The sequence below is a fragment of the Mobula birostris genome, chromosome 21, assembly GCF_030028105.1.
Source record: "Mobula birostris isolate sMobBir1 chromosome 21, sMobBir1.hap1, whole genome shotgun sequence".
NCBI classification, from domain to species: domain Eukaryota; kingdom Metazoa; phylum Chordata; class Chondrichthyes; order Myliobatiformes; family Myliobatidae; genus Mobula; species Mobula birostris.
The window spans coordinates 7,311,448-7,337,597 of NC_092390.1; the positions used below are offsets into that span (position 1 = coordinate 7,311,448).

The window sequence follows — 26,150 nt, forward strand, 5'->3', positions numbered from 1 at the left end:
AGAGGCGAGGCTTGGCAGGAGGCAGGAGGCTGGAGTCTTCTCCTGGGCAGGGCACAGTTCTCCTGGGCAGGGCACAGATCACCACCCAACAGAGGGAAGGGACAGGAAGGGACAGAACCAACCGCAGGTAACGGCAAGATGGCCTGGCTTACCCAACGGAGGCTAGGGACAGGAAGGGACAGAACCAGCCGTGGGGTAATGGCAAGACAGCCTGACCTACCCGGTGGAGGCAAGGGACTGGAAGGGAGCTAGGTACAGGGTGGCTACAGGACAAGACTTAAGGCGAGACGAGATGAGAGTTACCAGCAAGACCAGGCAAGGCTTCAGGCAATGCAAGGCGAAATGAGATCTTCAGGCAAGGCGAGAGTTGCCGGCAAGACAAGGCAAGGCAAGGCTTCAGGCAAGGAAACAGAAGGCAGAGGCAGGGATACCAGGAGTAAGGACAAGAACAATCCAGCAGCCACACCCTGGTCTCTGAAGGTATTTATGCAGCCAGCCCCAGTGAGCATCAGCTGCCTCTTTTAGAGCTCAACGAGAACAGAAACAGGGTAGACAGGAAAACCTGGAGCAAGGGTCGATGGACCGGACCGTGAACCGGAATACGGATTTCACGGACCGGACCATGACAGTAATGAAGATGCACAATGAAACCATGGATTACGTGGACCACCTCCCATATCACAGGGACCACCTCTCCGAGAAGGCAGAGGTAGGTCACACAGGTCAGTAATTTTACCTCAGAGAGGGTAGGAGACTGTTTTACTCAGAGGATTTTCAAAATTTCTGCCAATGTTGCTTCCAAGTTCCTCCTCCCCTTTCCTCTACACAGCCCCCTCTCTCTTCCTCCTTCTCTGTCCCCTCTCTCTTCCCCATCTCCTACTCTCTCTCCCTGTCTCTTCCCCTCTCCCTCCCCACTCCCTCCCCTCTCCCTGTTTCTCTCCCCTCTCTTTCCCCATCTCCCTCTCCCCTCTCCCCTTTCCGCTTCCCCCACTCTACCCCTCTCTCTCCCTCCTCTTTCACCCCTCTCTCCCCATATCTCTCCCTACTGTCTCTCTCCCCTATCCCTCTCCTTCTTCATAACTATAGACACACTGGGTATGACTGTCAGGAGTTTTAGCTTCATGCAGCTCTAGAATACAAGGTTTACATAGACTCACAATAACATATACATAATTTATTTAACATAAATGAATTTAATGAGTGGCAATTCATACTCAGTGGTGCCAATGCTCACTAATTATTTATTGTTATTGCTTAAGTGATAGAAATACAATTGGTAACATTTGCATAGAAGTCCCTGGTGATTACTGATGGTGCTGTAGGTGCCCAGCACAACATCGACAGGGAAGAAGCAGAGAGAGGAGCAGAGGGCAAAGGAGTTCTGAGAGTGCTTTGGAAAGCATCTGCCTTAGGAGCTCATGAGACAAAAACTCTTTCAGTTCCACCTGATGTTGTGAAACAACAGATGTGCTATCTAAAAGGTAGATGGGCTCTGTTAAACATGAATTGTTCTGCAAGTGCTGGTTTGAGATCGAATACTCACTTCCATATGAATTGTTTTCATATTGTAACATGAAGCATATTTATGTCTTGCACTGTACTGCTACCACAAAACAACAAATTCCAAGACATGTGTCAGTGATGATAAATCTGATTCCGGTTCTGATTGAATTTATTAATTCTAAGGCAAGGTCAGAAAGCTGGCTTTGCTCTCTCAGTTTTCTCTCTCTTTTCTTTTCTCAGTTAGAGAAAGGAACAAAATTCTGGAGAGTTTTAATAACAAGTAAACAGATATGGAGAAGATGTTAGCATTGAGCAGAGGGTGAGCGGCTGGGATGATTGGCTGAAGGTCTCTGTGCTCTGTCTGTGATTTAAAATGAGAGGAGAAGATGTTAGAAATGCTCAGCAGGTCAGGCAGCATCTGTGGAGAGAGAGTAACTGGAGTGAAGGTTTCATCAGACTCTAATTTACAGACTGGTGTTTTGGATCTGGCCCAATGACAGGCACAGATAGTGTAAAGGAGCCAATGAGCCCAGGATTTCCAATGGGGACTCTCAAAGAGTCAGTCAGCCAATTAAACCAGGATTTCCAGAGGGGATTCTCATCGGGTCAGGATTTCCAGTGGGGATTCTCATCGGGTCAGGATTTCTAGAGGGGATTCTCATCGGGTCAGGATTTCCAGTGGGGATTCTCATCGGGTCAGGATTTCCAGTGGGGATTCTCATCGGGTCAGGATTTCCAGAGGGGATTCTCATCGGGTCAGGATTTCCAGTGGGAATTCTCATCGGGTCAGAATTTCCAAAGTGGATTCTCATCGGGTCAGGATTTCCAGTGGGGATTCTCATCGGGTCAGGATTTCCAAAGTGGATTCTCATCGGGTCAGGATTTCCAGTGGGGATTCTCATCGGGTCAGGATTTCCAGAGGGGATTCTCAGCGGATCAGACAGCCAATTAGCCCAGGATTTCCAGTGGGTCAGTCAGCATCAGTGGAGAGAGAAACAGTTACTGCCCCGGATCCCTGACATTTCACAAAATGACCTGGTTCTGATGAAAGGTCACCTGTCCAAACCGTTAATTCTGTTCCTCTCTCCACAGAACTGCTGAGCTAGAGAGTCAGAACAGTGGCAGGCCCTTCAGCCCATCGTGTCGGTGCTGTCCACCGAGAACCATCTATATTTATTCCCCTTACCTGCACTTGGTCCTGCAGTTTCTCTACTTTGTCAATGCAGGTGCTTATCTCGATGCTTCTGAAACATTGTGAGAGTGTCTGCCTCTGTCACCTTCTCAGACAGTGTGTTCCAGACTCCAAACACCCTCAGAATGGAGAAAACATCCTCAGCTCCCCTCAAACCCTCTTAAACCTCACCTTGAACCTCTGCTCTCTGAGCTCCCGGTTTGTATCTCCCGGATTTGCAGTGTCTGCAGTCTTTCTGCTCTTCCATTACTTTCAAGAGGGAATTGGATGTACGCTTGCAATGGGAGGGGGGGAACTAGAAGAAGCACGGGACGTCCACAGTGCTGGCACAGGCACAGTGGGCTGAACAGCCCATGTTGAATGTTTCAACAGTGAAAGAACTGAATGTTCCTCCTGGTGTATATGTAAGCACAGTCTAGGTGATGTCACCTATCATATTAAATACCTCCTTAGCCCACCTCTGCTCTGTGGAGAGTCCAGATCACTAACCGGAATCAGTCAAAGATCTTCACTCTTTTCTCTTCTTTATCATCTCCCAGCCGTGAAGAAATTCACTGAAGGTTGTAACAACGAGAGTGCAGTTACTCCATCTTTCAAAGCCAACACAGAGCTTCCAACAGCGAGATAGGAAGAAAAGAGGTAAGATGTTGCAGGAGGACAGGAGTTTGTGTGTTCAGATACAAAATTTGTGTATAGGGCACTTGCGTAAATCAAGGGTTCCCAACCTGGAGTCCATGGACCCTTGCTTTGTGGTATTGGTCCATGACATCAAAAGGTTGGTAACCCCTGGCTTAAATTGTCCTTCGAAGACAAAAGGTTTGGAATTACAGCTTTTCATGCCTTTTCTTGTAGGTTTCTTATACTAAAAAATCTGTGGCGAGTCTCTGTGGGAAATTAAATCATCAATAGGGAAGTGGAGACGTTGAGTAAATTGAGCAACAAACCATCTCCTGGAGGCACTCAGCACACCGAGCAACATCTGTGGGAGAATTGTCGATGCTTTGAGTTGAGAGCCTGTATCAGGTACTGGTCCTGGTGCAGGATTTTGACCTGAATCGTCAACCATTCCTTTCTCCCTACAGCGGATACGAAATGCAGGGGGAACTCAGCAGATCAGGGAGCATCTATAGAGAGGAATAAAGACCTCAGGCTGAAATGTCGACTCTTTATTTCGCCCTGTAGATGCCGCCTGACATGCTGCGTTCCTCCAGCTCTTTGTGTGCGTTACTCTGGATTTCCAGTATCTGCACATTCTCTTCTGTCCACCAGCAGATTGCTCGTTGCTTCCCAGCATCTGCTGCATCTTGTGTCTCCATTTAAATAGGCCAAGTGTGCGTAAGCTGGGGAGAAACCTGAGCACGTAGTGAATATGGTGTGGTTAAAGCAACAAATAGTGTCTGTACCATACCACAGCTGATGTAACTCCAATATGCATTTATATACAGAGAACTCTGACACGTGTGTAATCTGCACCAGTGCACAGATGTATTCTTGTGCAGGTGAAGTAGATGTTCCAGTCTGCACATGCTCCAGGTGCACATTGAGACATTGTCCCCACTGCCTCAGCTAGTTCATAGGGAGCTTGTTTGCCTCTGGGCAGCTGGGTGCCAAGGTTAGGACGCTAGTCACTCCCTCTGCTTATCTCTGATCTCCCTGGTCACGTGGGCTTCTCTCCTCATTGTTCTAAATATCTACATCTCTCACAGGATGTCCAAGATGGGTCAGGAGGTTTACACCTTGCGACCCGACCCTTCCCAATTCTGGAGCCGTTAGAATTTCCCCCCAGTGACCGATCCAATTTCAAACTTTGCTTTTCCGGCCTCAGTGTACGGCTGATAGAATTCGCCGTGCTGTTTTGAGGGTACTATTGTCTTATTTTAACCAAGGGAAGAATTATGTCCTGTGTATCTTGCTCAACCTTTCCTGCCCACATTTCTCCCTGTTCTGCTTATTTATGGACGGTGTTTAAGCTGTGTCTAGTCGTGAGTGTAGAGAGAGTAGAGCACTGGGCTAAGCACACACCATTAAAGTACGCCTGTGTTAATTGTCAGTGAGACCATCGTACTGATCTGCACGGTCTGAGCTCTCCCAATGAGGAAGAGGGAAGTACAGAGGCCCGGGTTTTATTTAGTAGTGAGGATGATGTTGTTGGATGCTGAGAAATGGGAAATAGTATCAAGCAGAACTCCCTTTGTTCAGCTCCTTGTAAACACAAGAGAGACGGCAGACCAAGTAAGTTAGATCCACTAACTTCTGATAACTTCTCCCTTCTGTCTCACTTTTTACGCCTTATCCCAACATCACCATTACCCATGCACCTTCCCTTCTTCCACCCTCTCCATCTGCCCATCACCCACACTTTCCTCCCTCTGGTTCCCCTCCTCAATTCTTCTTCTTTATTCCAAGGTCTACCGTCTTCTCCTAACAATAGTTATCACGCAGAGATCTCTGCACCTCGGGCTGGTTTATCGACTGGCTGCTTGTAAAATAAGGTCAAGGTGTCAAGAAACTCCTCCACGGAGTGTCCCAAGCCCGGCTGTGAAAGGAGGAGGGTTGGGCATGGGGCTAGGAACTGCGTCCTGTAAAATCCCTGAGGTACAGGAGCTCCAAGGACCTCATTCCTCTGAGAGGGAGGACCTTTGCCTAGAGGTCATGTGGGGAAAGTGGAAGCCATAGAGCTGGACAACCTGCAGATCAGGACGAAAGCTCTGGCGAGCTGCTGTTGGCAGCCTCCGCCCCAGTAGGGGTAACAGAAGAAGAAGAAGAAGATGTCCACCCTCAGGTTAACTGGAAAAGCACATTAAGAGTAAAAAAGTTGGAATGAAACAGAAAATTAACCACAAAACACATTGAGTCTCCAGCAACTGAAACTGATCCACTGCAAGTGATGAGCCAAGCTGCATTGACAACTCTGCAGTTTCCTCTGGTCATGAGCAGAGCAGAAGCCATACCAAGCTGTGATGCTTTCTATTATGCATGGATTCAAGTTTGGTCGGGATCAATGGGGCATGTCAAATTTCCTTCACGTTTTGAGCAAGTAGAGGTGATGGTGAGCGTTCACAGCTGTGGTATCTATGTTGGACGAGGATAGGCTACTGGTTATGTTCAGTCCTAGGAACTTGAGGTCCTCAAGTAATGATGATGAAGGCAGGAGCATGTGCACTGCCCCCACCTTCCTGACATCAGTGACCAGGTCTTTTGTTGAGCTGACTTGAAGGAAAGGTTTTTGTCATGACGCCATGTCACTGAGCTTGCTGATTCCAACACATTGTTACTTTAGATACGGCCCTTTGAGGCGGTATCATCTTCACTCTTGTAGATGGAGTTAGGGCAGAATCTGGCCACACAGTCATGAGCGTACGGAGAGTTGCAAGGCATCTGAATGCGAGATCCCTACAAAGGATTGTAAGGAATGCTGAGAGGATCACTGGGGTCTCTCTTCCACCCCCTAGCATCGTCAAAGATCCCTCCACAATCAGTCCAACAATCTCTTTGAGCCCCTTACCACCAGGCAAGAGGTACCGTAGTATTAGGACAAGGACTGTTAGGATGGGACACAACTTCCTTCTGGCTGTGAGATTACTGAACTCCCCGCTCAGGTCACATCACATATGAAGTGCCAGTAGCGTACACTGTTTACTCTTTGACCTGTGTTGAAATGGACATTATCATTTGTGAATTTGTTTGTGGCAGTTATTACCTTGTGTTGTTTGTGGGGATTGTGTTGTGCACCTTTGTCTCCCTTCCACCAACCAAGGGCTTGTCTCGTTTGATGGTCAAATGACAATAAACTGAACTTGACTTGACTGGAATAGAGTAGAGGTGGAGCATTTAGAATGATTGTGGTGGTCTATCCTTATAGACTGTTGTCTATTGGTGATGAAATTGTGGATCCAGTTGCAGAGGAGAGTGTTGATTCACTCTGGCTCAGGAATGCTTTTGGTGACAACGTGGGGAATTATGGGAAGGTTAGGATTTAGGGACAGGGATGAGGAGAGTTAGGAGTTAGGAGCAGTAAATGAAGAGTGGGAGGCAGGAGCTGGGGTCAAGGTCAGAGCGCTCCATGGTAGAAGGTCAGTGATCCATGTGGATGGACGTTGGAGCAGCAGATGCTGAGATGTAGACCAGCGATTACCTACAGTAAATGCAGGCCTGTGGATAAGGCCTGGTGATACCCTAGGTCAGAAAATCCTCTCAGATTGGTGAGTCCTGAAATCAAAGATTCAAGTAGGTAGGAGGCACAAGGGCCACTGACACTATCACCCCCTCCCCCTACCCCCCCCCCTCCCCGGAGGAATGAATCTGGAATTTGAAGGCCTGTGTTCAAATTCCCATGATTGGTGAGTCTCAGGGTCAATACCAAGCCTGGAAGCTGAAATCAGCGAGCCCGAATGCCAAGGCCTGATGGCATGTTTGGAAGTCAGGTGCCCAATGTCTGTGTGTCTGCAAGTCTTGGCCAGGTTTGGAGGCCCAGAGGGGCCTGTCCTGAGGCTCAAGGCCTGTCTGTGTGTGAGCGAGTGGGTGGGTGGGACAGAATAAAGGGGCTTGTTTTGAGGCTGTTGTTGTTGCTGGTGTTGTTCTGCTGAACATTGTGGGCACACTGTGTTGGCACTGAGACGTGCAGCAAAACGTGTGCAAATGTATAAGACGTCGGTGAGGCCTAATTTGGAGTATTGTGTGTAGTTTGGTCACCTACCTACGGGAAAGACGTAAACAAGGTTGAAAGAGTACAGGGAAAACTTACAAAGATGTTGCTGGGTCTGGAGGGCCTGAGTTATAAGGAAAGGTTGAATAGGTTAGGACTGTATTCTTTAGAATGTAGAAGATTAAGAGGAGATTTGATAGAGGTATAGAAAATGATGAGGGGTATAGACAGGGTAAATGCAAGCAGGCTTTTTCCTCTGAGGTTGGGTGGGACTACAACCAGAGGTCATGGGTTAAAGGTGAAAGGTGGAAAGTTTAAGGGGAACATGAGAGGAAACTTCTTCACTCAGAGGAATGAACTGCCAGTGCAAGTGGTCCATGCAAGCTCGATTTCAACTTTGAAGAGGGGTTTGGATAGGTACATGGATGGCAGGGATATGGAGGGCTATGGTCCTGGTCCCGGTACAGGTGAATGGGAGTAGGCAGTTTAAATAGTTTCAGAATGGACTAGATGGGCTGAAGGGCCTGTTTCTGTGCTGTACTTCTCTATGTTTCTATAAAACACCTGCACATCTTGCATTGATGGGAACACAAACGATACATTTCTCTGTATGTTTCAATGTACATGTGATAGATAAATGAATCTGATTCTGAATCGAGTTTCATCTTCAGCTTCCTCCACCCATCACCTCCCAGTTTACATCCTTCCCACCCTCCCCTCCCTCAGCTGCCTGTGAATCCCCCTCACCTGCATTCGCCTATCCTCCACCAGCTCTTGCTGCACCCCTCTCCCCCACCTTTTTAGACTATCTCCCCTCTTCCTTTCTCTCCTCAAGACCAGCTGAGTTCCTCCGAGAGTTCGTGTGTTACTCCCCAGTGTAAGTGTGAGCCCACTGGAACCTGCCCAATCTTTCAGGCATTCTTATTAAAACCTGGGCCACGTGAGACAATATAGTGTGGAACACTCTTATATTCTTTACTCGAGAGAAGAGTACGTGTATTGGTCTGGTTTCAATTCAGTTCAATTCACTTTATTTCCCATGAGGAACTTTGTGCAGTGGTAAAGACAACATCACACAACACCACACTACATATAGTTAAACAGAATGTAATATACTCACAATAGACAATAATTCATAAAAATTAATGCATGTAATTTAAAATACTACTGCACATAATATAACAGACTGTTTTTACTGTCAAAGGTGCTATGCATACTATATATTCAAAATTGAGTGTTGAGAAGGAGAATGGGGAAAGACACAAAACTGGACAAGGGTCTTCTGGTGCTGATGGGCAGGGAGCTGTAGCAGTGTCCAGCTGGCATGAGAGTGTCGTGTGTGTGAAATGTATGTGTAATGTCCTTCATTATTGTCCGTCTCTTGTTCCTGGCCAATGATTGTACTAATTCTGACAGTTCTGTGGAGAGGGCTGAGGTCATTGCTCCGAACCATGCCGTGACGTTGTAGGTTCATATTGATTCAATGAAGCATTTATAACATGTCTGGAGAATTGATGATGGACCTGAAGTTTCCGCATCTTCCTAAGGAAAAATAGCCGTTGTTGGCACTTGGAGGGTATCAACTCACCACTGGTGTTAAAGGTGATTTTGTTGTCTATAGTTGTGCCGAGGTACCTGTATTCTCCAACACACTCTGTCAACTGGCCACTGATTTCCAGGACCGGGACAGTGTATTATTGTTTTCTGAAGTCCACTACCATTCCCTTAGTTTTACTGGGGTTCAGATCCAGATAGTTGTTTGCGCACCATCCAGAAAATGTATTGATTTCCTCGTTGATGCTGTCATCAGAGTAGGTCCTGTCAATGATGACTGTGTCATCTGAGTACTTGCACTGCGTGCCTGGGTATGAGCTTCTGCAGTCCTCTGTGCACGGTGTGAACAAGAGTGGTGAGATAACCAAGCCCTGTGGGGCTCCAGTTGCTATTGGCCTGTTGGTGTTCGTTGGCTGACTGAATCATTTAGAAGTTCATTTGCAACAGTGACCACATGGTGTTCAGAGAACTTTATGCCACACAAATTATAACTTTTGCTTTCAGCTGGCCAAGAGCGAGTCCCTACAATCAGCCATTGTTTGTAGAGTTTACTGAGTGAAGTTTCTTTGCATCACTTGAAGTCAATGGAGGAGCCAGGTTACACCAGTGGTTGCTGGAGGTCAGGTTTATTAGATTGTGACAATTCAGCCAGGTTGTTCCAGTACTGGCAACCCCTCTTTCTCCCCCCTCTTCTCTTACCGAGGGGGGAGGGAGTTGCACTTGCATAAAACTGTATGAAGCATTCTGGTTTCCTCGGCTGCGTAAGTCTGGGGAATACAATCTCTGGCCCCGACAAACGTGTGAGATGGAGGTGCAAGCTCACCCCAAAACCCTCTGTTTGTGTAGATGCTGTGTAATTTGTTACCCTGTTACAAGTGAGCGCCAGGAAATAACAGACAGTACCACACATGCCATTAAAAGATTTAGATTTATAATTCTTAATTTGACTAAAGGGTTAGTAAAGAAAAGAACAAAAAAAAAGGGCCCATTTTAATGAAACAGTCTAATGTGCACAAGTTGGAGCTCGCGGTTTCTCCAAGTCATCGATCCTCAATCGATCTCACCCCGGGCTTCATCAAATCACGGTCCCACTCTGGGTCGAATCCTACAGCCTCTTCTCTCCGGCGTCTTCTCTCCTCATCTCTCTCGAACCACACCAAAAATAGACCCCAAGCCCAACTTTAGTGTCCCTCACCAGAGAACCCTTCCCTCCACATTGACCATCCTAATTGGATGGCAGACCTGTCTCCTCGTCCCTTATCTGCAACAATAACCCAAACATAGTTGAAAACAAGCAGCTGGCACAGAAAAGCACAAAATGAAATACCTACAGCATAACAGTAAAACATATTAAGGAATATAAAAGTGGATATGTCTCCAGGTCCTGACAGGATATTCTCTAGGATCTTAAGGGAAATTAGTGTGGGAATAGCAGGGGCTCTGACAGAAATATTTCAAATGTCATTAGAAACGGGGATAGTGCCGGAGGATTGGCGTATTGCTCATGTTGTTCCATTGTTTAAAAAGGGTTCTAAGAGTATACCTAGCAATTATCGGCCTGTGAGTTTGATGTCAGTGGTGGGTAAATTGATGGAAAGTGTTCTTAGAGATAGTGTATATAATTATCTGGATAGACAGGATCTGATTAGGAACAGTCAACATGGATTTGTGCGTGGAAGGTCATGTTTGACAAATCTTATTGAATTTTTTGAAGAGGTTACTAGGAAAGTTGACGAGGGTAAAGCGGTGGATGTTGTCTATGTGGACTTCAGTAAGGCCTTTGACAAGGTTCCACACGGAGGGTTAGTTAGGAAGGTTCAATCGTTAGGTATTAATATCGAAATAGTAAAATGGATTCAGCAGTGGCTGGATGGGAGACGCCAGAGAGTAGTAGTGGATAACTGTTTGTCAGATTGGAGGCCGGTGTTTAGTGGTGTGCCTCAGGGATCTGTACTGGGTCCAATGTTGTTTGTCATATATATTAATGATCTGGATGATGGGGTGGTAAATTGAATTAGTAAGTAGGCAGATGATACTAAGATACGTGGAGTTGTGGATAATGAAGTAGGTTTTCAAAGCTTGCAGAGAGATTTAGGCCAGTTGGAAGACTGGGTTGAAAGATGGCAGATGGTGTTTAATGCTGAAAAATGTGAGGTGCCACATTTTGGTAGAACTAATCAAAATCGGACATACATGGTAAATGGTAGGGCATTGAAGAATGCAGTAGAACAGAGGGATCTAGGAATAATGGTGCATAGTTCCCTGAAGGTGGAATCTCATGTGGATAGGGTGGTGAAGAAAGCTTTTGGTATGCTGGCCTTTATAAATCAGAGCATTGAGTATAGGAGTTGGGATGTAATGTTGAAATTGTACAAGGCATTGGCAAGGCCAAATTTGGAGTATTGTGTCACCGAATTATAGGAAAGATGTCAACAAAATTGAGAGTACAGAGAAGATTTACTAGAATGTTACCTGGGTTTCATTCCGAAGTTACAGAGAAAGGTTGAACAAGTTGGGTCTTTATTCTTTGGAGCATAGAAGGTTGAGGGGGGACTTGATAGAGGTATTTAAAATTATGAGGGGAATAGATAGAGTTGACGTGGATAGGCTTTTTCCATTGAGAGTGGGGGAGATTCAAACAAGAGGACATGAGTTGAGAGTTAAAGGGCAAAAGTTTAGGGGTAACATGAGGGGGATCTTCTTTACTCAAAGAGTGGTAGCTGTGTGGAACGAGCTTCCAGCAGAAGTGGTTGAGGCAGGTTCGATGTTGTCATTTAAAGTTAAATTGGACAGCTATATGGACAGGAAAGGAATGGAGGGTTATGGGCTGAGTGCAGATCGGTGGGACTAGGTGAGAGTAAGCGTTCGGCATGGACTAGAAGGGCCGAGATGGCCTGTTTCCGTGCTGTAATTGTTATATGGTTGTAAGGTTATATGAATCAAGGCATCACATGTACATATTGCAATTTTCCATAATGTGAACCCACTTCATCTGAGCGTGGATCAAGAAAAATATTGACACATTAATTCCATATCTCAGATTGATTTATGAATTCTATTAGGGCGAATTTCCATTACCTGACTGCTGTAACACACAAGTCACCTTTAACCTGAGAGTGTGGAGCCTGGCTCACCATATCCCAGCCATGAGAACAATCCTTCCACACTGGTCCTTCTAAACCCAGAAGAACAGAGGCCCAATAGGGATAATTTCTCCTCACAAAATGAACTCATCGTCTAAGGTATTAGTCTGATTAAGTGTTTTTTTTCTGCTCAACGACATATAAGAAGTTGGACTCAAAAGTTTAAATTAGCATCCCATCTTAATCTGGGCTTAATCTGGATGAGATTTCAGACCAAACTCCTGTCTCGATGCCCTCACCTTCTGTGGGTGCCTACAGGAAAATGAAACTCAAGATTGTATATGGCACACATACACTTGATGATAAATTTGCTTTGAATTTTGCTCAGGGGGATGTTAAAGAATCTCACGATCATTGTTCCCACAGCTACGATCCCCGAGAACAGACAAGCTGTGTGCAGCAAAAGATGGTGCTGCGTTTGTCTGTCAGTGCATCAGTGCTCGAGGCCTGCCACTAACACAGTGTGTGAACTGGGGGGACAGGCAGTCGTCAACTATTCTGGTCCTGATACAAGGTTTTGATTTGAATTCCTTTCCTCCCCATAGATGCTGCTCGGCCTGCTGAGTTCGTCCAGCAGATTGTTGCTTGATAAAATTGAGGAGAGGCGTAACGTGATGTGAAATGCACTGTTGTACCATTTGGCTTTCTGATTGATGACTTGGCACGTGCAACAATAAACTGTTCTTTTTCTTTTGATGTGATTTCTGCTCATTCCCACAGAGAGTATTAAATTTACTTGCCTGCTAGGTGCCCGAGGAGGAGTAGCCGGCTTGCCCCTTTGCCTTATCTCTCAGTACCCAACGTCAGCAGGATTACCCGCGACACCATGCCCAAAGCGAGTGGCCGTGACGACGGAGTGCACCTCTTCCTGCCTTTAATACTTGGAGCATGCTTGTTCCCGGTGACGCACACCATGGAATTTGACAGTATTCCCAGAAGGACAATAGGGATAGAAGGTAAAGTGCTACCTTTTTGTATTGAGTTGCCAGGGTGACGCGGCTGGAATTTTACCGTGGTTACGTCTCAGACACCATATAGCAGGAGTACAAGAGATGAGTTGCAGTGTTTTCTGTGAAGTAATGAATGTTTTACACAGGGGTTATATACTGGGCATTCTCTGGTACAGGTTATCTCCATGTTACACCTGGGGTCTGTACCTGTAATCTGTTCCTATCACACACACAGGGGTTATACACTGGGCTCTGCCTTGTGTATGGGTGACTTTCCGGGACCAAGCAATGAGTGTTGAATGGGGCCGTGTCATGGAACTCTGATATCGGCTTTCTTTGACAAGTTCCACAGAATTCCAGACTGCAAAGGTTCTTCTGTGGGATTTCGTGGTTTCAGGAATAATTATGGCATGTTAATGATTCCCGGAATGATTAAGATGCAAACTGGCCAGTCAGCCCAGAAGTTTGAAGTTAATAACTCATCAGGGGTGACTGATAAATTCATGACCTAAGGTAGAATGAGACTATGTTGAAAAATAAATGTGCTAGGTTTTCTAAAATTGACTCCTTCTACCTTAGACCACGAACTTATCAATCACTCCTCGTATAAAGAGTAAAAGAGAGCTGAGAGTGGATATTGGACCACTAAAAAATTATGCTGGAGAGGTAGCAATAGAAGACAAAGAAATGGCAGACGAACTTAATCAGTACTCTGCGTCAGTCTTCACTGTGGAAGACACTAGCAGTATGCCAGAAATCCAAGAGCATCGGGGGCCACTCAAGGAGAGTCGGCAGATTTTCAGAAGGCCTTTGGCAAGGTAAGCACCAGGCTGCAAATCAAGATGAGTACCAATGGTATTACAGGGATGAAATCAGCATGGATTGAAGATTGGATGACAGGCAGGAGGAAAAGAGTGGGAATAAAGAGAGCCTTTTCTGGTTGGCTGCTAGTGACTAGCGGTGTTCCACAGGAGTCTGTGTTGGGACTACTTCTTTTCATATTATGATTATGAAGACACGTAGTCCTCTTTTATTGTCATTTATTAATACATGCATTAAGAAATGATACATTATTTCCTCCGGTGCGATATCACAAAACACAGGACAAACCAAGACTGAAAAAACTGAGAAAACCACATAATTATAACATATAGTTACAAACAGTGTAACAATACCATAACCTGATGAATAAGTCCATGAGCACAGTAAAGTACAAAGTTTCTCAAATGTCCCACATCTCACACAGATGGGAGAAGGAAGAAAAACTCTCCCTGCCGTGCTGACTACAATCCGACTCTGAGTCATCCGAAAACTTCGAGCTCTGATCAGCTTTCCAACACCGAGTACTGAGTGCCATCTCCGTTCGAACGATTCGACCTCCTTCTCGGTCACCAAAAGCAGGCAAGGCCGGGGATTTTGAGGCCTACATTCCGAAACATTCCCGACCACACGGTAACGACAGCAGCGAACAGGCGTTTCAGAAATTTCTCCAGATGTTCCTCTGTGCTTTCATGTCCATTCTCCATCAAATCAGAATTGTCCACGGCTCCTATTTAACAGATACGACATCATTTTTCACCGGAGGGCTGCGCACACACAGGCGCGCCGCCATCTTCTCCTCCCGTCCAACAATTATATGTCAATGATTTGGATGATCAATTGGTGGCTTTGTGGCCAAGTTTGCGGACAATACGAACATACAGAGGGAGATGAGCAGTTGACATTTCCACCAGCTCCCCAATATTTTGTGTGTGTTGCTCTGCATTTCCAGCATTTCTGTAGTCTCTCTTGTGTTCTCACTAAGCACACACCTGTCAGGACACAGTGTGGCAGAGACAGGCAGGCTGGAGTAGAAAGACAGTCACTTAATGGGCAGATCTGGAGCCGAGTGGTGCTGAAACAATCCTGTCGAGGGCCAACTCAGGCGGACAGTTTTGGTGTTACTGTGTTCCTGTTCCGGGAAAATTTTACAATGTAGGCACAAGTAAACAGGGAGGCTCGATGATTGTGGCAGGACAGTCTGTGTGGGTCATTGTGTGTAAATGACAGCTGTCTTTCAGAAGGATGAAGCAGGAAAACACTCTGCTGATGAATGACAACAGAGAGATGGTTCCTGATGCAACGTTGCATCACTGGTGGTGGTTCCTGAGGTGACTTCCACTCCGCATCAACTTCTTAAGTTTTGTAATTCACGTGTGAGTGTGTGAGAGAGATCGCTTTATGCTTTTATATTCTCTGCCGTGTTTCTAGCATGTCCCAACGGGCTGTCAAGTCAATCAAGGTTTCTCTGACGTTTGTTTGTTGTAAGAAACTCAACAGGCAGTTTGAGCACAGCAAGACTCCATAGCAGCTTCTCTGTTTTCTGGAAGAAATTTGAAGGGGGCGCATTAGCTGTGAACCCCACCCCACTAGAGACACCCTGTGTGAACTTCCACATCCACTTACTATGGCAAATGGTGTGTAGGTTCAAGATCTCACCGAGGGACACTCTCCAACAGTGCAGTCCACCCTTAGTGCCACTTGGGCTTGGTGCTCTGGGCTTTAGAGTGTGGACAACCAGCTCCTGACACGGAGTTGGGCACGACGGACTCCTTGCGCACAGCGTCACTGGAGCCGGTGCACTTGGTGATCTAACACAAGGTGGCTGTCAACGGAAGAGTTCAGAGTGCCAGCAGGTCACAGTCCAGCTGGGAGGGAGTTACAGGAATATCGTTTTTACCAGAGGTTTTAAAAGGGCAAATTTAAAGATTCACAATCTTTGTAAAGAAGCATGCTTATACAAGTGCAGCGGAACCAAACTAAATCAGAATTTTTTTTTCCTCGTAGAGGTCAGTGAATCTCTGAAATTCTCTATCTCAGATGGCAGAAGAGGTTAGAACATTGGGGATGTTTAAAGAGGTAAATAACTGTTTGGGGAATCAGGGAATTGAGGGCAAAGGGGAAGTGACACAGAAGAGATAAGGACTGAAAGAACTCAGAAGGTCAGGCAGTATTTATGGAAGGAAATAGATAGTCACCCTTCATCTGGGCCAGAAAGAAAGAAGGGAAGGAGCCAGTATAGAAAGCTGGAGGAAAGGGGTGAATTTGAGCTGTCAGGCGAAAGATGGATTCAGGTGTGGGTGGGGGTCGTGGTGGGAGACAGAAGGCGGGATGAGGCCTAGGCAGGTCAAATGGCCTGACAGGTTTGAGGAGTTGAATGACCTGCTGCTGGTTCTTATTTGCTTGTGTTTTTCCCTTGAAAATTAGAAGGAAATGGCTTTAAATTGCTCAGCTCTTGTGTTAATGTCTCTCACAGCACGTCTGCACAGTGTTTGACTTTGAACTATTCACTCCTGCTGTGTGAGGAAGCTGGAAACATCACTGTGTACATGTATTCTTCCTCTCTCTCTCTCTCTCTTTCTCCCTCTCTCTTTCTTTCTCTGTCTCTCTCTGTCTCTCTCTCTCCCCCTGTCTCTCTCTCTTTCTCACTCTGTCTCACTTTCTTTCTGTCTCTCTCTCTTCTCTCTCTCCCTCTTTCTCTCTCTCCCTTCTATCTTACCTCTGTTTCTCTGTTCCCACTCTCTCTTCCCTCGTCCCCCTCCCTCTTTCTCTCTGTCTCTTCCCTCTATCTTCTCTCTCTCCCCCTCTCTCTCTCTCCCCTCTTTGTCAACTACTGCTCCACCTTTTCCCTAACAGGAGGTCTGAACGTTAACTCCAGATGCTGCTGGAGCAACTTTTATTTCCATAATTCTCAGTTTTATTTCCAGAATGCAGAATATTTTCCTGATGCTATATTGTCCTGCTTTGTGGGAGGCATACTGCACAAACACAGGCCCCTTGTCCCAAACCTATGGCAATCAACACCCATCCAGTTACATTTGCTGTCCCAACATTTCCAGCAATTCTGTACCACACGTCTCTCCAACAATAAAGGTCCTTGGCCAATACTGGCCCTTCGGCCCACAAAGCTGTGCCGAACATGTCCTTACCTTAGAACTACCTAGGGTTACCCATAGCCGTCTATTTTTCTGAGCTCCAAGTACCTATCCAGGAGTCTCTTAAAAGACCCTATTGTATCCACCAGCACCACCGTCAGCCCATTCCACTCACTCATCACTCTCTGCATAAAGAACCTGATATCTCCTCTGTACCTACTTCCAAGCACCTTAAAACTGTGCCCTCTCATGCTAGCCATTTCAGCCCTGGGAAAAAGCATCTGACTATCCACACGATCAGTGCCTCTCATTACCTTGTACACCCCTATCAGGTCACCTCTCATCCTCTGTCGCTCCAAGGAGAAAAGGCCAAGTTCATTCAACCTATTCCCATAAGGCATGCTCCCCAATCCAGGCAACATCCTTGGAAATCTCCTCTGCACCCCTTCTATGATTTCCACATCCTTCCTGTAGTGAGGCGACCAGAACTGAGCACAGTACTCCAAGTGGGGTCTGACTAGGGTCCTATATAGCTGCAACATTACCTCTCGGCTCTTAAACTCAATCCCACAATTGATGAAACCCAATGCACCATATGCCTTTTTAACCACAGAGTTAACCTGCGTAGCAGCTTTGAGTGTCCTATGGACTCGAACCCCAAGATCCCTCTGATCCTTCACACTGCCAAGAGTCTTACCATTAATGCTATATTCTGCCATCATATTTGACCTATCAAAATGAACCACCTCACACTTATCTGGGTTGAACTCCATCTGCCACTTCTCAGCCCAGTTTTGCGTCCTATCAATGTCCCACTGTAACCTCTGACAGCCGTCCACACTATCCACAACCCTCCAATCTTCGTGTCATCAGCAAACTTACTAACCCATCCCTCCACTTCCTCATCCGGGTCATTTATAAAAATCACGAAGAGTAAGGGTCCCAGAATAGATCCCTGAGGCACACCACTGGTCACCGACCTCCATGCAGAATATGACCCGACTACAACCACTCTTTGCCTTCAGTGGGCAAGCCAGTTCTGGATCCACAAAGCAATGTCCCCTTGGATCCCATGCCTCCTTACTTTCTCAATAAGCCTTGCATGCGATACCTTGTCAAATGCCTTGCTGAAATCTATATACACTAATCTACTGCTCTACCTTCATCAATATGTTTAGTTATATCCTCAAAAAATTCAATCAGGCTCATAAGGCACAACTTGCCTTTGACAAAGCCATACTGACTATTCCTAATCATATTATGCCTGTCCAAATGTTCATAAATCCTGCCTCTCGGGATCTTCTTCATCAACTTACCAACCACTGAAGTAAGACTCACTGGTCTATAATTTCCTGGACTATCTGTACTCCCTTTCTTGAATAATGGAACAACATCCACAACCCTCCAATCCTCTGGGTCCCCATTGATGATGCAAAGATCATTGCCAGAGGCTCGGCAATCTCCTCCCTTGTCTCCCATAGTAGCCTGGGGTACATCTCGTCCAGTCCCGGTGACTTATCCAACTTGATGCTTTCCAAAAGCTCCAGCACATCCTCTTCCTTAATATCTACATGCTTAAGCTTTTCAGTCCACTGTAAGTCATCCCTACAATCACCAAGATCCTTTTCCGTAGTGAATACTGAAGCAAAGTACTGATTGAGTACCTCTGCCATCTCCTCCGGTTCCATACACACTTTTCCACTGTCACACTTGATTGGTCCTATTCTCTCATGTCTTATCCTCTTGCTCTTCACATACTTGTAGAATGCCTTGGGGTTTTCCTTAATCCTGTCCACCAAGGCCTTCTCAAGGCCCCTTCTGGCTCTCCTGATTTCTTTCTTAAGCTCCTTCCTGCTAGCCTTATAATCTTCTAGATCTCTATCATTACCTAGTTTTTTGAACCTTTCGTAAGCTCTTCTTTTCTTCTTGACTAGATTTACAACGGCCTTTGTACACCATGGTTCCTGTACCCTACCATCCTTTCCCTGTCTCATTGGAACGAACCTGTGCAGAACTCCATGCAAATATCCCCTGAACATTTGCCACATTTCTTCCGTATATTTCCCTGAGAACATTTGTTCCCAATTTAAGCTTCCAAGTTCCTGCCTGATAGCCTCATAATTCCCCTTATTCTAATTAAACTCTTTCCTAACCCTCCTATCCCTCTCCAGTGCTATGGTAAAGGAAATAGAATTGTGATCACTATGTCCAAAATGCTCTCCCACTGAGAGACTTGACACCTGATCAGGTTCATTTCCCAATACCAGATCAAGAACAGCCTCTCCTCTTGTAGGCTTATCAACATATTGTGTCAAGAAACCTTCCTGAACACACCTAACAAACTCCACCCCATCTAAACCCCTCACTCTAGGGACATGCTAATCGATATTTGGGAAATTAAGATCTCCCACCACGACAACTCTGTTATTATTACACCTTTCCAGAATCTGTCTCCCTATCTGCTCCTCGATGTCACTGCTACTATTGGGTGGTCTATAACAACCACCCAGTAGAGTTATTGACACCTTCCTGTTCCTAACTTCCACCCACAGAGACTCCGTAGACAATCCCTCCATGTCTTCCTCTTTTTCTGCAGCCATGACACTATCTCTGAGCAACAGTGCCACACCCCCACCTTTTTTGCCTCCCTCCCTGTCCTTGGGTTGGGTACATGGCCAAGTGGTTCAGGCATTCCTCTAGTGATCTGAAGGTTGCTAGTTTGAGCCTCAGCTGTGGCAGCGTGTTTGTGCCCTTGAGCAAGGCACTTAACCACACGTTGCTCTAGTCTGTGCGAGGAGTGGCGCCCCACACAGACTTCCAATCTGCTCCTTGTAAGGCATGAAAATGCCTGACGCAGGCCTCTCATGGTCTGAGTCGACGTTCCTTCCCTCCCTCCTCCTGTCCTTTATGAAACATCTAAAGCCTGGCACTCGAAGTAACCATTCTTGCCCCTGAGCCATCCAGGTCTCTGTAATGGCCACAACATCATAGCTCCAAGTATTGATTCACGCTGTAAGCTCATCCGCTTTGTTCATAATACTCCTTGCATTAAAATAGAAACATCTCAAACCATCGGTCTGAGTGCGTCCCTTCTCTATCACCTGGCTATCCTCCCTCTCACACTGTCTCCAAGCTTTCTCTATTTGTGAGCCACCCACCTCTTCCTCCATCTCATCAATTTGGTTCCCACCCCCCAGCAATCCTAGTTTAAACTCTCCCCAATAGCCTTAGCAAACCTCACCGCCAGGATATTGGTCCCTGTGGGATTCAAGTGCAACCCATCCTTTTTGTACAGGTCACTCCCGCCCCAAAAGAGGTCCCAATGATCCAGAAATCTGAATGCCTGCCCCCTGCTCCAATCCCTCAGCCACGCAGTTATCCTCCACTTCATTCTATTCCTATACTCACTGTCGTGTGGCATAGGCAGTAATCCCGAGATTACTACCTTTGTGGTCCTGCTTCTCAGCTTCCTTCCTAACTCCCTGTAGTCTGTTTTCAGGACCTCCTCCCCATTCCTGCCTATGTTGCTGATACCAATACCACGACCTCTGGCTGTTCTCCTCCCCGCATCAGGACTTCGTGGACGCGATCAGAAACATCCCGGACCCTGGCATCTGGGAGGCAAACTACCATCTGTGCTTCTTTCCTGCGTCCACAGAATCACCTGTCTGACCCCCTACCTATAGAGTCCCCTATCACTGCTGCCATCCTCTTCCTTTCCCTACCCTTCTGAGCCACAGGGCCAGACTCTGTGCCAGAGGCGCGACCACTGTTGCTTCCCCCAGGTAGGCCGTCCCCCCCAACAGTACTCAAGCAGGAGTACTTATTGTTCAGGGGTTCAGCCATAGGGTTGCTCTCTAGCCTCTGACTCCTGCCCTTCCCTCTCCTGACATTACTCACTTATCTGTCTCCCCAGGCCCCCGTGTGATTACCTGCCTATAGCTCCTCTCTATCACCTCCTCACTTTCCCGGAGCAGACGAAGGTCATCGTGCTGCATCTCCAGTTCCCTAACACGGTCCCTAAGGAGCTGCAGCTCGATACACCTGGTGCAGATGTGGGCATCCGGGGGGCTGGGAGTGTCCTGGACTTCACACATCTGACACCCAGCACAGAACTCCAGCCTCACACATACTTCCTGTCCGTATTTTACACAGATAACCTACCTGGCCTCAACCCATTATCGCCGAAGCCCCGTTGAGCCAAAACCTTCCTACTCTGTCTCCAGCACCTGCTGCTCTGATACCCACTCTGTAAAGCTGTCTCCTTTTAAACTCTTCTTGCTGTCCTCACTGGCTGATGTCCACGTGCTTGCGCAGTCGTGTCCCAATCAAACCGCTGAAGTAGATTAAGTGGTCATTGTAAATTGTCCAGTGATTAGGTTAGGTTAAGCGGTCATTGTAAATTGTCAGGGGTCACTGGGCAGTGTGGCTCAAAGGGCCAGAAGGACCAACTCTGCACTGCATCAGTAAATAAATAAAATCAGTCAGTCCCAGGAGGCTCCCCACAGCAGAGACAAACAACAGTGCTAAAATTCACCATTCAGTCCTGCCTTACTGTATTTCTGCAGCACATTTCATCCTAACCGAGATGGTGGTGGGGTGGGGGGAGTGAACATCTCTGACAGGGTGAGACAACCCTGTAACACCTTCCACCAGTGCAGAGAAAGTGGGGAGGAATGGCTAAGACAAGGGACTATCTGTGAGGCCGACAGCGGCTGTTCCAAGCTCATGAAACAGTGCAATGTGTTGTTCACAGTGAGGTCGTTGGCTGAGGAAACACTGATCCAAAATGGTGTCGGGCAGCGGTGACCAGGTGTATGCAACTATGAAAGGGGGAGATGGGGTTTATAGTAATAATGTTGTTTTCTTTAGATAGAGTGTCTAAGACAAGAGAGCAGATGTGTAGGGTGAAAGGTAGGATGTTTAGACGTGATCTGAGGGAGAAATTTTCTCGCAAAGTGAGGATGGCTGAAGAGACGGTGGAGACAGATTTCAGAAGCAGCTATACATGTACCTGAATTGCAAAAACAGATTCCGCAGACCTGATGTGAATCAATGAGTCTCGTAGCTAGGCACAAAGGCTAGCATGGACATGATGGGCCAAAGAGCCTGATTCTGTGCTGTGTGAGTCCACGACTCGATTTTAGGAGAAATATGTTGAGACCTGAACAGCCTAGTGGGAGACACCTCAAACTAGTGGAGGTGGTGCAGGAGAGGCTCCCTTGGTTGACTCCTGGGATGGAGGGGTGTCTCATGTGAAGCATGGTTAAGCCTGTTATTTGTAAACTCATTGGAGTTCTGAGGGTGGGGAGAAATGGAGGATATGATTTTGAGAATGGCAATGGAGCTTATGATTAAATGTTTTTAACTGAGTCATGTTAGTAAAGGTACACACAGGGAAAGATACAGTGTGGGGTGCCCTACCGAGCCTGCTAAGGTGAAAATCATGTGCACTTGAAAGCCTGTGCCCAGAAGAGTGCTTCCCCCACTTGGGAGGCCTAGTTGTAGGTTTTCACAAATAAAAAGGGCAGAAGCATTTTATAGCTAAGAAAAACTGAAACAACTCATTTATTGTATTCCAAATACTCAACACAAAGTGTGGTAAAAATAACATCACATAATTCCGTCATCACGTCAGACCAGCCTCTTAAAGTGAACTCCGACTGAATGTTGGTGGCTGTGAATTTTGTACGTTTCCACCCATTACTTTACCTACTCAGCACTCTCTTCCCCCCCCCCCCGGATTCACTAAAACCAGCATTGAGCGCCTGTCAGGAGCTCAATGAGCTGCCCCTCTCGGGTCCCGTGTTCCATGGGTGGAGGAACAGCAGAGGCCTCTGGCTCATCCAGAGCTGTGTTGACACATTTATGGTCAAGTTGTGGCACACGAGTGATGGCAGCAGAATACTCCAAATCTTGGTGGGCTGGTTTAAGGTGACCTATCGAAACACATTCAGGCTTACCCCTCCTATGTATGACAAAGATCTCTTCTCCCCATTGCAAACAGGGAACGGGCCATCGTAAGGGGACCTAAGGGGATGTTGGTGTGCATCATGGTGAACAAAAACAAACGTGGCAGAATGTATGCCATGATGGCACTCCAATCACACATGTTCTTTGAGGCCATGCCAAACAAACTTCAGTGCAACCAGTTTCTGCGAGGCCTTCCAGCCTGGATGTGAGAGGCCACTCATGGAGTTAAAAATAGTCTGTCTCCAGTTTGCAGTCACTATGGGGCAAGGACAATCGGCTAAGGTATCACACAGGAGAGAAATCCAAGTTTTCCCAAACTTAATGTCAGCCAGCCGCAGGCCCATGACTGCTGTTTGGTTAGCCTGGACCTCTGGGTCAGTAGCCTGGTCGGTAGCCCAGCTGACATAGTCAACCCCTGTGTGTCTGGCTTCAACGAATGGCCGTGAGAGGCAATCAGCCACAGCAATATTTTTCCCCATCACGTGTTGTATGTCAGTTGTGAACTTGGACATGTAGGCCAGGTGGTGTTGCTGCCGTGCAGACCAAGGGTCTGATATTTTGGCCATCATGTGCACGAAGGGTTTGTGGTCAATGAACACAGAAATGCGATCCTCTAGAAGAAAACAAAAATGGCGGACAGCCAAATAGAGACCAAGTAGTTCACTGTCAAATGTACAGTACTTCCTTTCGGGGGTCAGAGCTGCTGACTGAAGGCGGCAAGTAGCTGCCACACACCTCCGACCAACTGTTGGTGCACAGCACCCACAGCATGGTCTGAAGCGTCAGCAGTAATGGCAATGGGTGCGTTGGGGAGCCGGTGTGCCAGTAGGGTCACATTGGAAAGAGCTCATGGTATCATCAAATGCCCTGGTCATGTCCACTGACCAGTCTAGCATGTGATTAGGGGTATGGCCTTTAAACACATGATACAGGGGGAGCATACGTTCAGGAGGTTACAGAATGAAGCGGTGATAGAAATTCACCATGCCTAAAAACTCCTGTAATTTGTTAGTATTGCTGGGCAGTGGGAAATCCATAATAGTGGCTACTTTTGATGGGAGGGGTTTTGCACCTCCTGGGGAGATTCAATGGCTGAGAAAGTCAATGGTTGACTATCCAAACTGGCATTTAGCAGGGTTAATAATCAACCCATCTTGTCTTAAGTGCTCAAAAAGTTTGTGGACATGAGATACATGTTTGGATGCACTAGTAACAAGTAGGTCATCCAGGTAAACAAAAAGAAAATCTAAGTCTTTTAATACAGAGTCCATCAGCCCTTGGAAAATCTGTGCTGCAATTTTCAGCCCAAATGGCATGTGCAGAAACTCAAAGAGGCCAAACAGTGTTATCACAGCCATTTTGGGAATGTCCCCGGAGGACACAGGCCTCTAAGTAGATCGGCTTTGGAAAAAATTAACAAAACGCACTATAAACATAGAACATAAGAAATAGGAGGAGGAGTAGGCAAGCTGGCCCATCGAGCCTGCTCCACCATTCAGTAAGATCATGGCTGATCTGGCCATGGACTAATCTCCACCTGCCTGCCTTTTCCCCATAACCCTTAATTCCCCTACTATGCAAAAATCTATCCAACTGTATCTTAAATATATTCAGAGGTAGCCTCCACTGCTTCATTGGGCAAAGAATTCCACAGATTCACCACCCACTGGGAAAAGCAGTTCCCCTTCATCTCCATACCAGATCTACTCCCCCAAATCTTGAGGCTATGTCCCCTAGTTCCAGTCTCAGCTATCAGTGGAAACAACTTTCCTGCCTCTACCTTATCTATACCTTTTATAATTTTATATGTTTCTATAAGATCTTTTCTTAATTCCAGCAAGTACAGTTCCAGGCAACTCTCTCCTCATAGTCTAACACCCTCATCTGTGGAATCAACCTGGTGAACCTCCTCTGCACCCCCTCCAAAGCCAGTACATCCTTCCTCAAGTAAGGAGACCAGACTGCATGCAGTACTCCAGGTACAGCCTCACCAGTACCCTGTACAGTTACAGCATAACATGGAAACACAGAAAATAGGTGCAGGAGTAGGCCATTCGGCCCTTTGAGCCTGCACCACCATTCAGTACGATCATGGCTGATCATCCAACTCAGAACACTATCTGCCTTCTCTCCATACCCCCGATCCCTTTAGCCCTGAGCCATATCTAACTCCCTCTTAAATATAGCCAATGAACTGGCCTCAACTGTTTCCTGTGGCAGAGAATTCCACAGATTCACCACTCGCTGTGTGAAGTTTTTCCTCAACTCGGTCCTAAAAGGCTTCCCCTTTATCCTCAAACTGAGACTCCTCATTCTGGACTTCCCCAACATCAGGAACAATCTTCCTGCATCTAGCCTGTACAATCCCTTTAGAATTATGTTTCAATCAGAATTTTAACCTCCCTGCTCTTAAAATTCAATCCCTCTAGTAATGAAGGCCAACATCCCATTTGCCTTCTTGATAGCCTGCTGTACCTGCAAACCAGCCTTTTGTGATTCACGCATGAGCACTCCCAAATCCCTCTGCACAGCAGCATGTTTGTCAGGTTCTGTTGGGTTTCGGCAGGACTCAAGTGCAGACCAATGAATACTTTTCCACCAGGGTTTATGAGGGAGCACAAAGGCAAGTCTTTCAGAAACAGAAGGCAGGCACAAATCCAAAATGGCAGACCCAGGTCTTACCAGGAAAGGCAGTCAGGCAAGGGCAGACAATCCAGACCGCACAGGTAAAAATCAGGTCCAGAAAAGGCAAAATGCAAAACACAGAATCAAGCAAAATCGATTGGCAGAAGTCACAATGACAGGCTAGAACAACAGAGGTCAGAATCTGGGACAAACTGGCAGAGAATGCTGTGTCTGTATCTTGTTTTTACAGCAGTTGGCATCCAGCTTAATGGTGCATTACCACCACCCTCTGCTCCAGAATATGCACTAGACAACACACACCCACACAACCCTCCCATCTTTGACCATCCTAGTATCCTATTCCTGTTTATTCGTCATATTCTATAAAAAACCCCTGTACCCCTTAAAAACACTAAAAATACCCGGACTTGTGCTCTCTCACCCATGCCCAGCAACCCTTTTAATGTGAATTCCTGCATCCCCAACTCCCTTAATTTATTTCCCATCGTCTACTGACATGTTCTACTGACTCCTCTTCCTGACATTCCTCACACAATCCTGTCTGGAGTTTCCCTATCATTTTCAATGTTTTGTTTAATGCACAATGCCGCAGCCTTAACCTAGTCCACACAATTTCCTCTCTTCTGTTTC

General features: G+C 46.5%; 1 protein-coding gene across 1 annotated transcript in view; it reads left to right on the forward strand.

Annotated features, from left to right (window-relative positions):
• Positions 1–622: 622 nt before the first annotated feature.
• LOC140185994 (semaphorin-4G-like) overlaps positions 623–26,150 on the forward strand; it is a 146,993-nt gene continuing 121,465 nt past the window's right edge. The window contains exons 1-2 of the mRNA XM_072239818.1: positions 623–709; positions 12,777–12,993. Coding sequence (XP_072095919.1) covers positions 623–709; positions 12,777–12,993 — 304 coding nt within the window. The remainder of the gene's footprint in view (positions 710–12,776; positions 12,994–26,150) is intronic.